This window comes from Danio aesculapii, chromosome 15, assembly GCF_903798145.1.
Source record: "Danio aesculapii chromosome 15, fDanAes4.1, whole genome shotgun sequence".
NCBI lineage: Eukaryota > Metazoa > Chordata > Actinopteri > Cypriniformes > Danionidae > Danio > Danio aesculapii.
In genome coordinates this window covers 11489865-11503343 of record NC_079449.1, presented here as the reverse complement: position 1 = coordinate 11503343, position 13479 = coordinate 11489865, and the positions used below count along the sequence as shown (strand labels likewise).

General features: G+C 34.0%; 1 protein-coding gene across 2 annotated transcripts in view; it reads right to left on the bottom strand.

Moving 5' to 3' along the window:
* Positions 1-13479, bottom strand: part of proser3 (proline and serine rich 3) — a 28952-nt gene that overhangs the window by 8176 nt on the left and 7297 nt on the right. The window contains exons 7-10 of one of the 2 annotated variants that reach the window (XM_056473501.1): positions 7923-8011; positions 5491-5624; positions 5019-5224; positions 1823-2304 (exon numbers count right to left, since the gene is read on the bottom strand). In XM_056473501.1, the coding sequence (XP_056329476.1) occupies positions 1823-2304; positions 5019-5224; positions 5491-5624; positions 7923-8011 (911 nt within the window). The remainder of the gene's footprint in view (positions 1-1822; positions 2305-5018; positions 5225-5490; positions 5625-7922; positions 8012-13479) is intronic. The other variant, XM_056473502.1, reaches the window with a different exon arrangement.

The following is a 13479-nucleotide window of genomic DNA, read 5'->3' as shown; positions in this document are numbered from 1 at the left end:
TTATCCAGCATATGTTTTACGCAGCTGATCCCCTTCCAGCTGCTAAAATCGGTAAACATTAATAAGATCAATTATTGATATTTAATGACTAAATGAATAAAATACAAACAGCACTAAATCATCATATTGTACTGTTACAAAAGTTTGTATTAGTTTGTACAAAATTGTTGTTACAGAAGTCTTTACATTTATTTAAAATAAATCCAGTCCTTTTAAATAAAAATGTAAAAAAAAAAAAATTGACCACAAAAATAAAAAGTATAAACTAGCAAAACTATTGCTCTAATAACAGTGAAATTAATAACAACAACAATTATATACAGTCGAAGTCAGAATTATTAGCCCCTCTTTGAATATTTTTTCTTTTTTAAATATTTTCCTAATGATGTTTAACAGCAAGGAAATTTTCACAGTATTTCTGATATTTTTTCTTCTGGAGAAACTCTTTTTCGGCTAGAATTAAAACAGTTTTCAATTTTATAAAAACCATTTCAAGGTCAAAATTGTTAGCCCCTTTAAGCTATATATTTTTTGAATAGTCTACAGAACAAACCATCTTTATACAGTAACTTGCTGATTTAAACTAACCTGCCCAGTTTACCTAATAACTAGGCCCACACTGAATCTGCGTGCGTAGAAATCCGCAGATTTTTAGCCCATTGTTGAATCTATGTATTTACTCGTGTAAATGTGTGTCATTTTATATTTATTCAGTTTTTAAATTAATTTCACTAATATTATTGTGATATAATAATAGTAATATTAAAATGTTTATATGATTTGTTTACAATACAGTTTGCAAAGTGATATTTTCTGTCTTTTAGTAGATATATTATATGAGAGACTTGCTTTGTTTACCAAAAAAAGTGGATCTAATTGGATTTGCATTGTAAACATTAAACGAAGTTAAAAAGGTATTATTTTTTTATTTCACATATTAAGGTTTTAGTTATGATACTCCTTAAATCATTCTGCATAAATCCGCAGATTTTTTACAAAATTCTCAGCAGAAATAGCAACAAATGTCTGGAGATTCTGTCTGGCCCTACTACTAACCCTAGTTAAGCCTTTAAATGTCACTTTAAGCTGTATAGAAGTGTCTTGAAAAATATCTAGTCAAATATTATTTACTGTCATCAAGGCAAAGATAAAAGAAATCAGTTATTAGAAATGTGTTTGAAATTTTTTTCTCTCCGTTAAACAGAAATTGGGAAAAAAAAGAAACAGCGGGGCTAATAATTCTGACTTCAACTGTATATGTAAGGACCAAGAAAACAGCACAAAATCATTATGTTGGACACTACTGGAGTAATGGCTGTAGAATATCGAGCTTTGACAATGCAGGAAAATTTTTTATTTGAAAATATACATTAAAATACGGGGCAACATGGTGGCTCAATGATTAGCACTGTCTCCTTACAGCAAGAAGGTCGCTGGTTTGAGTTTCTGTGTAGCATTTGCATTTTCTCGCCGTGTTGGGGTGTTTTTCCTCTGGGCTCTGATTTTCCCCACAGTCTAAAGAAATGCGGTATATGTGAATGGAATGAGCTAAATTGGCCGTAGTGTATGTGTGTGAATGAGTGTGTATGGGTGTTTCCCAGTACTGGGTTGCGGCTAGAAGAGCATCCGTTGTGTAAAACATATGCTGGATAAGTTGACGGTTCATTCCACTGTGGTGACCCCTGATGAATAAAGGGACTAAGCCGAAGGAAATGAAATAAATTAAAATAGAAAACAGTTCATCTGAACAATGTTCCACAATATAGCTGTTTTTTTATAGTAAATAAAATAATCTAGACTTATTAGTGGTAATATAAAGTACCGTTCTGATTTCTTCTTTTGGCTTGAAGGGGCATTCTTCTTCTTCTCTCGTCTCTCATGTTCAGTCTTTCTTTTGCCTACAGTCTCGTTCTTCTCCTTCAGGTTTGGCCACGGCTCCTCTGTGCTGTCAGATGTTTGTGGAGAAGCAGAGGAGGATATCTGTGGCCTGAGCTGCTCAGCTGTGCTTTCTGGGAAGTTGGTTTGTGGTCTGATATGTTTGCGGTGTTGTTGATGCTGGTGTGATTGAGAAGAAGGAGCTTCCGGATTGTTTGTGACAGTTCTACTGGAGCGCTGGCGAAGGGTTTTGGGATGGACATCGAGGTCTGGTCGTTCTCGAATGACATCAGGCTGGAGTCTGGAGATGCTGGGGCTTGAAATGGGGAGAGTAGATTCAAGGACTGGAGGATCTAGGCTAACGAAGGTGACCGGTGTGAAGGAGAGGTTTGCCGTCTGATGAGGCGAGCTGTTTAATGTGCTTTGCTTCTGAAATGAAATTGATTCATTACAATCTTAACAGAGCAAGAACGTCTAAAAATCTAAACTGGTGGCTAATTGGTTCTCTCTGCATCTCATTTAGAGAGGATAAACGATGTTAAAAGCAAATTATTATAACATTTTTAGGTTTTTTTACATGTTTTTTTTTATTTACCTTAAGGCAGTGCATCTGATGAAATGTTATAATGGTGCTATTTACATTTTAACAAAGAACTGCAATAGCCAAAATATTCTTAAACTCTTGTCAGTTGTCTTTTGGGTACATATAAACAAATATATATAATATAATCTTATATGTTCCTGAATTAACATCATACATCCAAAAATGCATTGTTGATCCTAGCCTTACCCTAAGCCAGTGGTCTCAAACTCAATTCCTGAAGGGCAACAGCTCTGCCTAGTTTAGCTCCAACCACTTCCAACCCACACCCGCTTAATAGTCTCTAGTTGTCTTGAACAGCTGGAATGGTTGGATCAGCTGTGTTTGAGTAGGGTTGGAGCAAAGCTGTGCAGAGCTAAAGCCCTCCAGGTATAGAGTTTGAGACCTATGCCCTAAACCAGGGGTGCTCATCCCTGTTCCTGAGATCTACCTTCCTGCAGATTTCAGTTGCAACCCATAGCAAACACATTTGCCTATAATTAACAAGTGTTGTTCAGTTCCTAATTAATTGGTTTGTGTGTGTTTGATCAGGGTTGGAGCTGAACTCGAAAGAAGGGTAGATATCCAGGAACGGTAAACGCTAAACCAAACCCTAACCCTAGCTTACCCCTAAAATTAGATGGAAATTATTGGTTTTATAAGATCATGGTTCTTATACCTTTTCCGAAGCATTTTCCAGGTGCAACTTTTCCAGCACTTTAAAGCATAAAATTACATATTTACATACACAACTACATATCTCGGAGCATTATATTAGACACTATTTGTTAGAACGCTATAGTAATAAATACTATAAGGAAAGTGATGTTTTGATTAACTTTTAGTCTCTTAACCCTTGTGTGGTGTTCGTATTTTTGTTACTCAGCCAATGTTCATGGGTCTGCTGGACCCGCTAGAGTTTTTGCTTTCCAAATTAACACTATCAAACAATTTTGTGTTAAATTACTCAACAAATGTTTACTTCATCCCAATTACAAGCAATATGGACAGCAAACATGGTTAATTTTTCCTCTTTACCTTAGTTAGATCATATTGATGAATTAATGTGCTTGCAGTTTTTTTTTATTTTTTATTAATGTTATGAAAAAATAAAACCCACAGATTTGTTTTTTCGTATTGTTCCCACCATGGTCTTTCTTGGACATCATCATCAGAAGCTCCTCTCTCTTCCACAATCAATTACAAGGCCCTCGCAGCAGATAATCTTTTGGCCATCTTGATCAGTTGTGATAAGGAACAACACTGGCAAAGTCTTATTCATAGTATTATGCCCCTAATTTGCAGATGGGACAGGGTATTAGAAAATAAAGCTTGGTTCCCGCAAGAGAGAGGGTAAAATGTGCGGGAATGTAAGAGCAGACAGTGTTGATAGTTGAATTTTTAACAATCTTGCAACTTTGTGTGGGAGCAGGAGGGTATGAAAACAGCAGCACCAGAAAGGAGGAATACAGAGTGTAGGAAGACTGGACCTACACTTCAAGACTTTTATTAGACCTGGGTCCAGTGGACCCGAACACCTTGTATGTAATGTAAATGTGTGGGGGGAGGTACATTATGCGGCAATTGAAAATTTGTTCGGATTTATGTTCTTCACAGAAAATAAGCCAAAGCCAATGAATTTCAGGTTAAAAAAATAATTCATTGTTTATATTTTCTTTTGAAAAAAAACTGAAAACGGGTCTCACAGACCCGAAGACCATACAAGGGTTAAATATCATTTTAAATGTGTCACCTTTCATTTTATATGTATATTTATATTACTTTGATGTCTTATTCACTCATAAAGTGGTAATCTCCATGCATTTTGTCTTTTCCTATGGTTTAACCAAAAAAAACCTCTAGCATTTACATTTTTTAAAGCAAATATACTTTTTATATCTATTAACATATTATTATTATATAATATTGCTTATTTAGTAACATTATGGCATCAACAAATTACAATTACAATTTAAGCAGATTTAAGCACTTCATCAAAAATCGAAACACAAAAAGTAAGCATCTTTATGGATTTCCAGATTTATAAAGTGCTTAAAAAATTATCTTTATTATTTTTTATTTAAAGTTAATAACTATTTTCTATTTAGTAACAATTTGGCAGGAACAAATTACAATTATATTTTTAAGCAGTTTCAAGCACTTGATCAAAAATCTAAGCACTTTTTAACCCTGGAAAACACTCAAATTTATGCATTTCTAAGGATTTCCAGCACCTGTACACTCCATGTAATCTGTAGCCCCTAACCCTTATTTTACGCCTTGGCATATCGTAAAATGAACTATAAATATACCCTTCATATCTGACTAATACATTTTTATATACATCATACAAATGTATGATGTCTTAAAATTATTTATTAATTTATTTAATCTTGCTGTATATTTAATTTGAAGCCAGGATATCGATTTATTTTGATGTGTTGTCTATGTTATTTATTGTTTGTTTATCCAGGACAAATCTCAAGAGGTTTTCCTGGTAAATTAAAGATTTAAATAAATAAAAACAGTTTAATGCTGTTGCATCAATGTGCAATTGGTTTACCTTTTTTGGTCCTGCAGTGTGTGATAGAGGTAAATGGAGAACAGAATTGTGAAAAGGGGCCTCCTGACACCGTTGTCTAGCCTGTTCCATCTTCCTCCTCAAACGCCACTGAAACAGGATGTCATCTTCACGGTGGATACCAGAACCTTCAGAACCCATTGCTGGAGGAATAGAAATCCCTTCACACAAACTGGCCTTTAAAACAACTAAAACGGAAACAAGCACAATAAACTCTAACACACATTCATCAACCACAATAACAATTCAATAACCACAATAACTGCAATTGTTTTACCCACTTCTTCTATTCGCAGCATTTGTGGTTAGACATGTGGGTGCATGTGAATCTGATAAGGATGTGTTTTTGAATTTGACCACACAAAGATGAAAAGGTTAAAATGGCTGTGGCATGTTACAACATGTGCACTAAAGTACGTAGATTGTGTTTTAATGTGTAACTTCTGTTACTCACGTTGGTTTGAGGGCACTACGGTGGACAGGACTGGTCTTCGGAGTGGCTCATCAATGCTGACGGGAGAGGAGAAATCAGAGCAGCCCAGACCCTCAGAGCTGATAGGCACAGAGACACTGCTGAGAGAGTGCTCACTGTAAACACAAGAATAAAACCCCTTGAAATATTTAAAGTTAATAATGCGGAGGTCAGGTTTTAAGCTGGTATATGCAGTCATCTTATTACAACAAAAACAACTCATTGTTATGAATCTAAAAAAAAAAAAAAAATCACCAACAGCCAGAAATCTATTTTAGGTCAGTATCCTTAAGATAGCATTTACTTTATTAACAATCAATGGCTGCACAATATATCGTTTGAGCATTGATATTGCAATGTGTGTGTCCGCACAAGATATGCAATATTGAGTTGAGTTGGGATTATAGATGACCAGAAACCACAGGTCAAAACATGAGTTTTGTGGAGACTGCAGATTTTAAGCATAAGAGTGGAAATGACTTATCTACATGTGTTTTTATGGCCTGTGACCATGTAAGCATTTCAAGAGAGGTTAAAGCTTTTTAATAGAGCATAAAGAAGTTTAATAAAGATTCATTTCATTGAACAATTTATATGATGAAGACTATGGATTGTTAATTTACCTTTGATTATTTAATTTCAGTATTCATCCCATCAATTTAAAGTCTTTTAAACAAAAAGTCAAGTCATCTGGTGAAATTATAATCGCAGAGAAGAAATATTTCGCAATGTCAAGTTTTTCCAATATCGTGCAGTCCTATTAACAATCAAGTGCACCAATCAGCACCCTTGTTCAGTAGTCTCAATATCAAAATTCTTCCAGTGCACTATAACATTCGCACCCTGAAAAGTCATCAGCGTATCAAATCGCACTATGCTCTCTTAACAGAGCTTTGGAAGTGCGAAATATGAATCACGTGACACAAAACATCAATTGTAATGAAAAATGAAAGATGTTTTTCTAAAAAAGAATCCATTATTTATTTATTTTTAACATGATTGAATATAGCTGGACGGGTTAGGAACATGTCTAGCAAACATTTATAATTGTTCAATGATTGAAATATTGCTGGTAATGTAAATAAAATCATTAAATTATTTAGTTATAACGTACTATTAAAAACATGGTCAAATTAATATATGAAAATGATTAGTTCTGGTAGTTTTTATAAACTCCAGTTTTACAATGACTACATTTACATGGACATCAGTAATCGAATGATTTGCCTTAATCTGAATAAGACAATAATATGATTAAGGTGTTTACATGAGTTGCTTTTTGAATGTCCCTCTCATGATCCCGTTTTACATGTTATAGCACATAGATCGATTAACGTCACCACGCTATGCAAATTTCCTCCGGAGTTTCATGTCATTTTGGGTGTTTCATTTTTGATTGGTCGACTTTAACTGCAGTTTGGCACTTTCCCTTTCATTCAGGAACATTTCATGCATGCCCCCGTGACAAACGGGATATTGGATGCAAGTATGAACTGCTGGAAGAGTGTTGTTTTAATGGAATTTCATACCACACACTGAATGGAAGAAAAAAAAAAACCTCTGCATTTAGCGATGCAGGTGTCTGTGGTCCTTCACTGACTCGGTAGGTTCAGAGAATAGTGTCAAACAGCCGTGTGTGTATATAGGCTATCCTGTTGCAAAATGTGGCGAAAATCCAACACGATTGTAATAGTTTAATTGCGGTGTTTACATGTCTGTGCTGCATTTCAATAATGCCACTAAAATCGGCATACTCCACATCTTAATTCTATTTCTGTTCAGTTTTATTATGACTTTAGTCCTATTAAGGTAATCAAAAATCGCTGTTTACATGGTAGACTCTTAATCAGAGTATTGTCTTAATCATATTAAAATCGGATTATTGGTGTGCATGTAAACGTACTGACTTTGTTCCAATATTTTGTAAACCAATTTATTTTTTATGCGTGTGTGTGTGTGTGTGTTGAATGTTCAATTACAATTACCAATATTATTTAATTTTATTATAATTTAATAAATGCTTTGAGTTCATAAAAAGATGTAGATAAAGTGTATTACTATAATTATTATTGATATTAGTACTATTAATTTAAATAAAATAATAATTTATGACAGAAATAATTATAATTTTAAAATATATTTGAAGATAAAAACAGGTTAAAAACTTTTAATGGAATTGTAATAATATTTCCCATTATCACACATATTAACCGTATTTTTGATTGTAGCTTTGGTGATGATCATATGACAACCTTTCTTATTATTAGCATCAATGTCCGAAACTCCCCTGTGGACTTTCACACTTGAACATTCAGTACTGACATTCATGCCGGAAACAGATCACGTTGTTGGTCATTTATCATCATGAAATGTCATTTCCCCTCATGAGTGAGTGTGTGTTTACAGGATCTCACCTCTTCTGCAGTAAACGGCTGGCTCGCTCCTGTAGCTGCTGTATCTCTGGTTCTTCTTGATCACAGTGCGACGATCCACATAATTCAGTCTGGAAATAAATGTGTGGTGGAGATCTATCAGTCTACTAGCAATAATAATACTATAACCAGTGATAATAGTCACTTTTCTGTATGTGCATTAGGGCTGCATGATATTGGCAAAATCTAACATTGCAATATTTTTTATTTTGGATATATATTGCAATATGAATACAATTTCACCAGATGAAATAATATCTCCATTTGGAAAGAATTTATAATTTTAGATCGATTGGTATGATTCTGCAGTAGGAGTGCATCTCCATCAAATCTAATACACAATCTATAAAATTTTGGGGGTCTCCCGATACATTTTCGTTGTCGTCTGTGCTACTTGCAGTGCATTTCTGTATTTGTATGTGTTGTGAGTATATTCATGCACTTGTTTAGTCAGAGATTCATGACTTAATGTTTACTATTTTAATCTCTACAAAATCTAATAAACAATCTATAAACTTTTTGGGGTTCCTTAACATGTTTTGGTTTTGTTTTTTGCTATTTGCAGTCCATTTCTGTATTTGCATGTGTTGTGAGAATTTTCATGCATAATCTATAAATACAATCAAGAAAAAGATACAATTGAAACAGTGTTTTATCATTTCCAGAGTCTAACGGTATTCAAATACAGTATCTGAATGCTAAAAATAAAATTAATTCAATAAAATTAAATCATAGTTAGTCAAAAAAAGGTCGAATTTCTTATACCTGAATGCTTTTAAAAGTCATTATTTAATTATTGGCATCAAAAACACATGCAAATGATAAATTATAATAGAAACTGAACCTTGCATATCCTGTGATGTGACTATTGCGAATGGTCACATTGCGATATAGATGCTGAAACGATATATTGTGCAGCCCTAACGTGCATGGCTTTATGACCATGTCTTGACATTAAAGGGCAAGCAGGGATAGTTTTCACCAGTCATGTTAAATCATGCTGAGGACAAGACCACCAGTGAATCTGAGCCAAGAGTTGCATAACAATTTGTGAAGACATAATATCTGATATTTAACAGACATCGTTTTATATCAGGTGGTCTAATTATGTTTGAGAGTTCTTTTTCTTTTAACGCAAAGCCATTTCCAATAATGTAACAACATAAAAGTTATACAAAGTAAAGCAAAGCTAACACTTATCAATTCTCTGTTCTATCTTCTTATGTATATTTATATAAAACTTACTTTAATATAGAAACATTAACAATGCCTTTTAAACGATTAATTTGTCTTCTTTAAAATAAACAAGCTTAATTTCACATTCTAATAAACTCTCCTTCTCCATAAATACAATAAAAATTGCATACTGCATAGACTAACAAGGAATGAGAACATTATTGACATATTTTTTGTTCTTTTGTTGCATAGATAATTTCCAATTCCTTTTAATGTTCAGTAGTTGCTTTGAATAAAAGTGTCTGTTAAATGATTACAGGTAAATTACCTGCGCAACATGCTAGAAATCAGGTCAAGTAAAGTTTGGGTTTACATTAGCTTGTGATTAGCAGTTTTGTCAGTTTGTCTATTCATTGATTTAAATTTTGTTCAATTAAAAATAAATATCTCTTTTTAACATATAATTTACTCTAAAGCTGGATTTTCAGAACCATTACTCCAGTATTTAGTGCCACATGATCTAATTTGCTGCTGCTAATATTTCTTTCTATTACAGTTGGTCACAGCCATACCACCCTGCAGCCAAAGACTCACTGAAGCTGAGCAGCATGAACCTGGTCAGTACCTGAATGAGACCAACTAGGTTGCTGTTGGAAGTTGTGTTAGTGAGGCCAGCAGAGGGCGCACAACCTGCAGTCTGTGTGAGTCCTTATGCCCCAGTGACAGTGGGGACACTATACTGTCAATGGGCACCGTCTTTCGGATGAGACGTTAAACCAAGGTCCTGACTCTCTGTGGTCATTGAAAATCCCAAGGTACTTCTCATAAAGAGTAGGGGTAACCCAGGTGTCCCCCTATTGGCCCTTACCTATCATGGCCTATAAATCATCCCCATCCACCGAATTACCTCTATCAATGTCTTTCTACTTCACCTATAGCTTGTGCCTGTGGCTGCTGTCACATCATCCAAGTGGATGCTGCACACTGGTGGTGGTGTGGAGAGACCGCCCTCATGATTGTGAAGCATTTTGGGTGTATGGCCATACACGATAATTGCACTATATGAACACACATTACTTACTTACTATTATCATTCTCAGTATTGAACACAGTGATGCCTGATGATTGTTTAAGGAAAAACAATGATTTTCAGAATAATTTACTGAAGCCATTTTAACATTTTAATCTCTTTACTGTTACTTTTGATCAACTTAAATGCATTATACAGGCCCGCAACCAGGGGGGGTTCAGGTAGTTCCCAACCCTCACTGACAAAGGTCTAGAATTTGTCCCATACATGAGCTCATTTGTCCTATTTAAATTAATATGCCATAAAAATAATCAATTGAAAAAGGCACCAAGCGGAATCCTGTGTTGGCTGTTGCGTCAGCGTGACAGAGGAAAGGTGAATGTGCAGGCCAGTTTCCTATTTAAAAGAATGATATATAAATGACTACAGGCTACAGTTTTTAATCTAAAACTTTAACAGATTCCTATTTTTTTCTAATGATATAATGGACGTTCAGTTGAAGTCAGAATTATTAGCCCCCTTTTAAATTTTTTGTTCTTTTTTTAAATATTTAAAAAAGAAATACAAATGTTCACAGTTTGTCTGATAATATTTTTTCTTCTGGAAACAGTCTTATTTGTTTACATTTTAAGGTCAAAATTATTAGCCCCTTTAAGCAATTTTTTTTTTTTCGATTAACAGAGCAAGAAAATTTTCAGTAATTCTGATATTATTTTTTCTTCTGGAGAAAGTCTTATTTATTTCGGCTAGAATAAAAGCAGCTTTTAACATTTTTTAAAAACAATTTTAGGGTCAAAATTATAAGCCCCTTTAAGCTAGATATTTTTTCGATAGTCTACAGAATAAACCATCGTTATACAATAACTTTCCTAATTACCCTAACCTGTCTTGTTAAGCTAATTAACCTAGTTAAGCCTTTAAATGTCACTTTAAGCTGTAGAGAAGTGTCTTGAAAATATCAAGTATAATATTAATTACTGTCATCATGGCAAAGATGAAATAAATCAGTTATTAGAAATGAGTTATTAAAACTATTATGTTCAGAAATGTGTTGAAAAAAATCTTCTCTCCATTAAACAGAAATTGGGGAAAAAAATAAACAGGCGGGCTAATAATTCTGACTTCAACTGTACATATATGATGTATTTGATGTAAATGATAATTGATGTAACTCTTCAGGAAATGTTTTTTGAACATCAGAAAATGTGGTTATGATGAGCATCTAACAAGCTAATCCAGCTAAAAAATAGTGCTTAAAATGTAACTAAAATGCAACCTATTTAAACCTCATAATTAAATAGAAATTGAGGCGAATAACTGCAAAATGGTCCACTTTTTAAGAAAAAAAGAACCACCCCTTTTACCAGGCTGGCTACATGCCTGTTATAGCAGAATAAATATTCATACAACCCTGCTCTCCCTCATCATGGAGGATATTTTTCCAGCTACCACCACTAGATGGCAATAGTCATTCACCTTCCTACATAATAACATCTTGAAACAGAAACTGTCTACTCTCATTTACTTCTATAGTTCTTCCATTTGCTTAATGAACAATTCAAATGACACTCAAGCTGTGGTTGCCAGTCCAAGATATTATATATCCAAATACTCAAAACCTGTCTAAAAGGAATGAAAACTACCCCAATTTCTTTCCCATGTCCAATCATGGTCAACTGCTAGATTCCATCAAAAGGAAATGTTTACCATATCTTCTCTGTTGTTTTGTGATACTACACATACTTGTAGATACAGTGATTAAATACCGACTGACTTTCCGCATGCGTGACATGCCATAAGATGACTTTACTTTTCTAACTTGCAGCAGTTTACACCACTACAACTACTCCTTGCTTTTATAAAAGAACTAAAAACCCTTAAACATATTAAATTTATTTATATTATATAACTTACTATGACCTATATCTGTTTTATATAGTTTTTAAAAATGTTAATGGATAATTTCTTTTAATTTGGATAATTTTTGTATGCGTTACACTCTGTATTTATTTTTTTATCTTCTTTTTCTGGATTTAATACGGCACTCTTGTGTTGATCCTTCCATATTTGATACATAATTTGTAAAGTTGAATGTCATTTTGTTGTATTTAGATTTTGTATTTACAATAAAATAAAAAAGTTGCAGCAGTTTTTGGGTTGCCAGGTTTATATTCCAAAATTAATGCCCATTATGAAAGTATTCAGTTTTATTTATGTAATTGCAACTAAATAAATATTTGAGGAGACATGGCATGTTACGAAAGCAGCCCCCAAAAAATGCAGTCCGCAACTTCAGATTTTTTCCCCACCACTGAATTTGGTGAAGAGTGCAAACCTGGCAACACGGACTACATTTTATGTAAGCCCTACATCATGTGTCAAATCCAGTTCCTCGAGAGCCGCCGCTCTGCACAGTTTAGTTCCAACCCTGCTTCAACACACGAAAGCTGCGGTCACACTGCACTTTTCTCCCCATAGACTTCCATTCATACGCACACGAATGCGTCAGACCGGTAACGCAAGGTCGTGCGGCAAGTTTCGCAGATCGCTGCGTTGAAAAGTTTAAGCTTGGTGAACTCTGACCTGTGAAATTGCATCACTTGACTGCGTGAGACCAATCGAGGACCAAAACATGTCCTCTCTAGACAGAAATTTAAAACATGGAGCAAATCGCTCGCTTTTTTATATGTCTAATCATCTTGTTTAATGCCGCCCTTTTCGCAGCGCCATACTACACGTACTATACGTATTTTTTATTTTATTTTTTTTTACATCAGTTACCTGTAACTATTAATTTCCATGATGAAAGGAAAAACAAATACTATGTCAATGTTGTCGATGTAAGTCAATGGTTACAGGTTTCCAGCTTTCTTCAAAATATCTTCTTTTGTGTTCAACAAAAGTAAAAAAGACAAACCGATTTGGAACAAGTAAAGGTAGAGTAAAAGAAAAAAATTTAACAAATTTATTCATTTTAAAGGGAGATACTAATAGTCTAATCCTATTTAATGATTTATGTTTAGCTAATAATGGCCCCTCAGCCGCCTCAGCGATTGGCTGCATGTGTACAGTATGTAGCTTATAAAATCATTTTAATGCTGAAAAAAAGAGTCAATCAAGATAGTTACAACAATTTGGTTAACTTTTATTTAAATTAACTCAATATTGCCTGTGCACACATGGAAAGACAGCTTTTTAACTTACTTTCTTTACTGGCTTATTACTTTACATTTAATAGGTATATTTACACACACACACACACACATGTACATTTTTAAGTGAGAATTTAAAATAATACACTAAAATTAGGGAAGTTTAATCAGAAAAATAAGT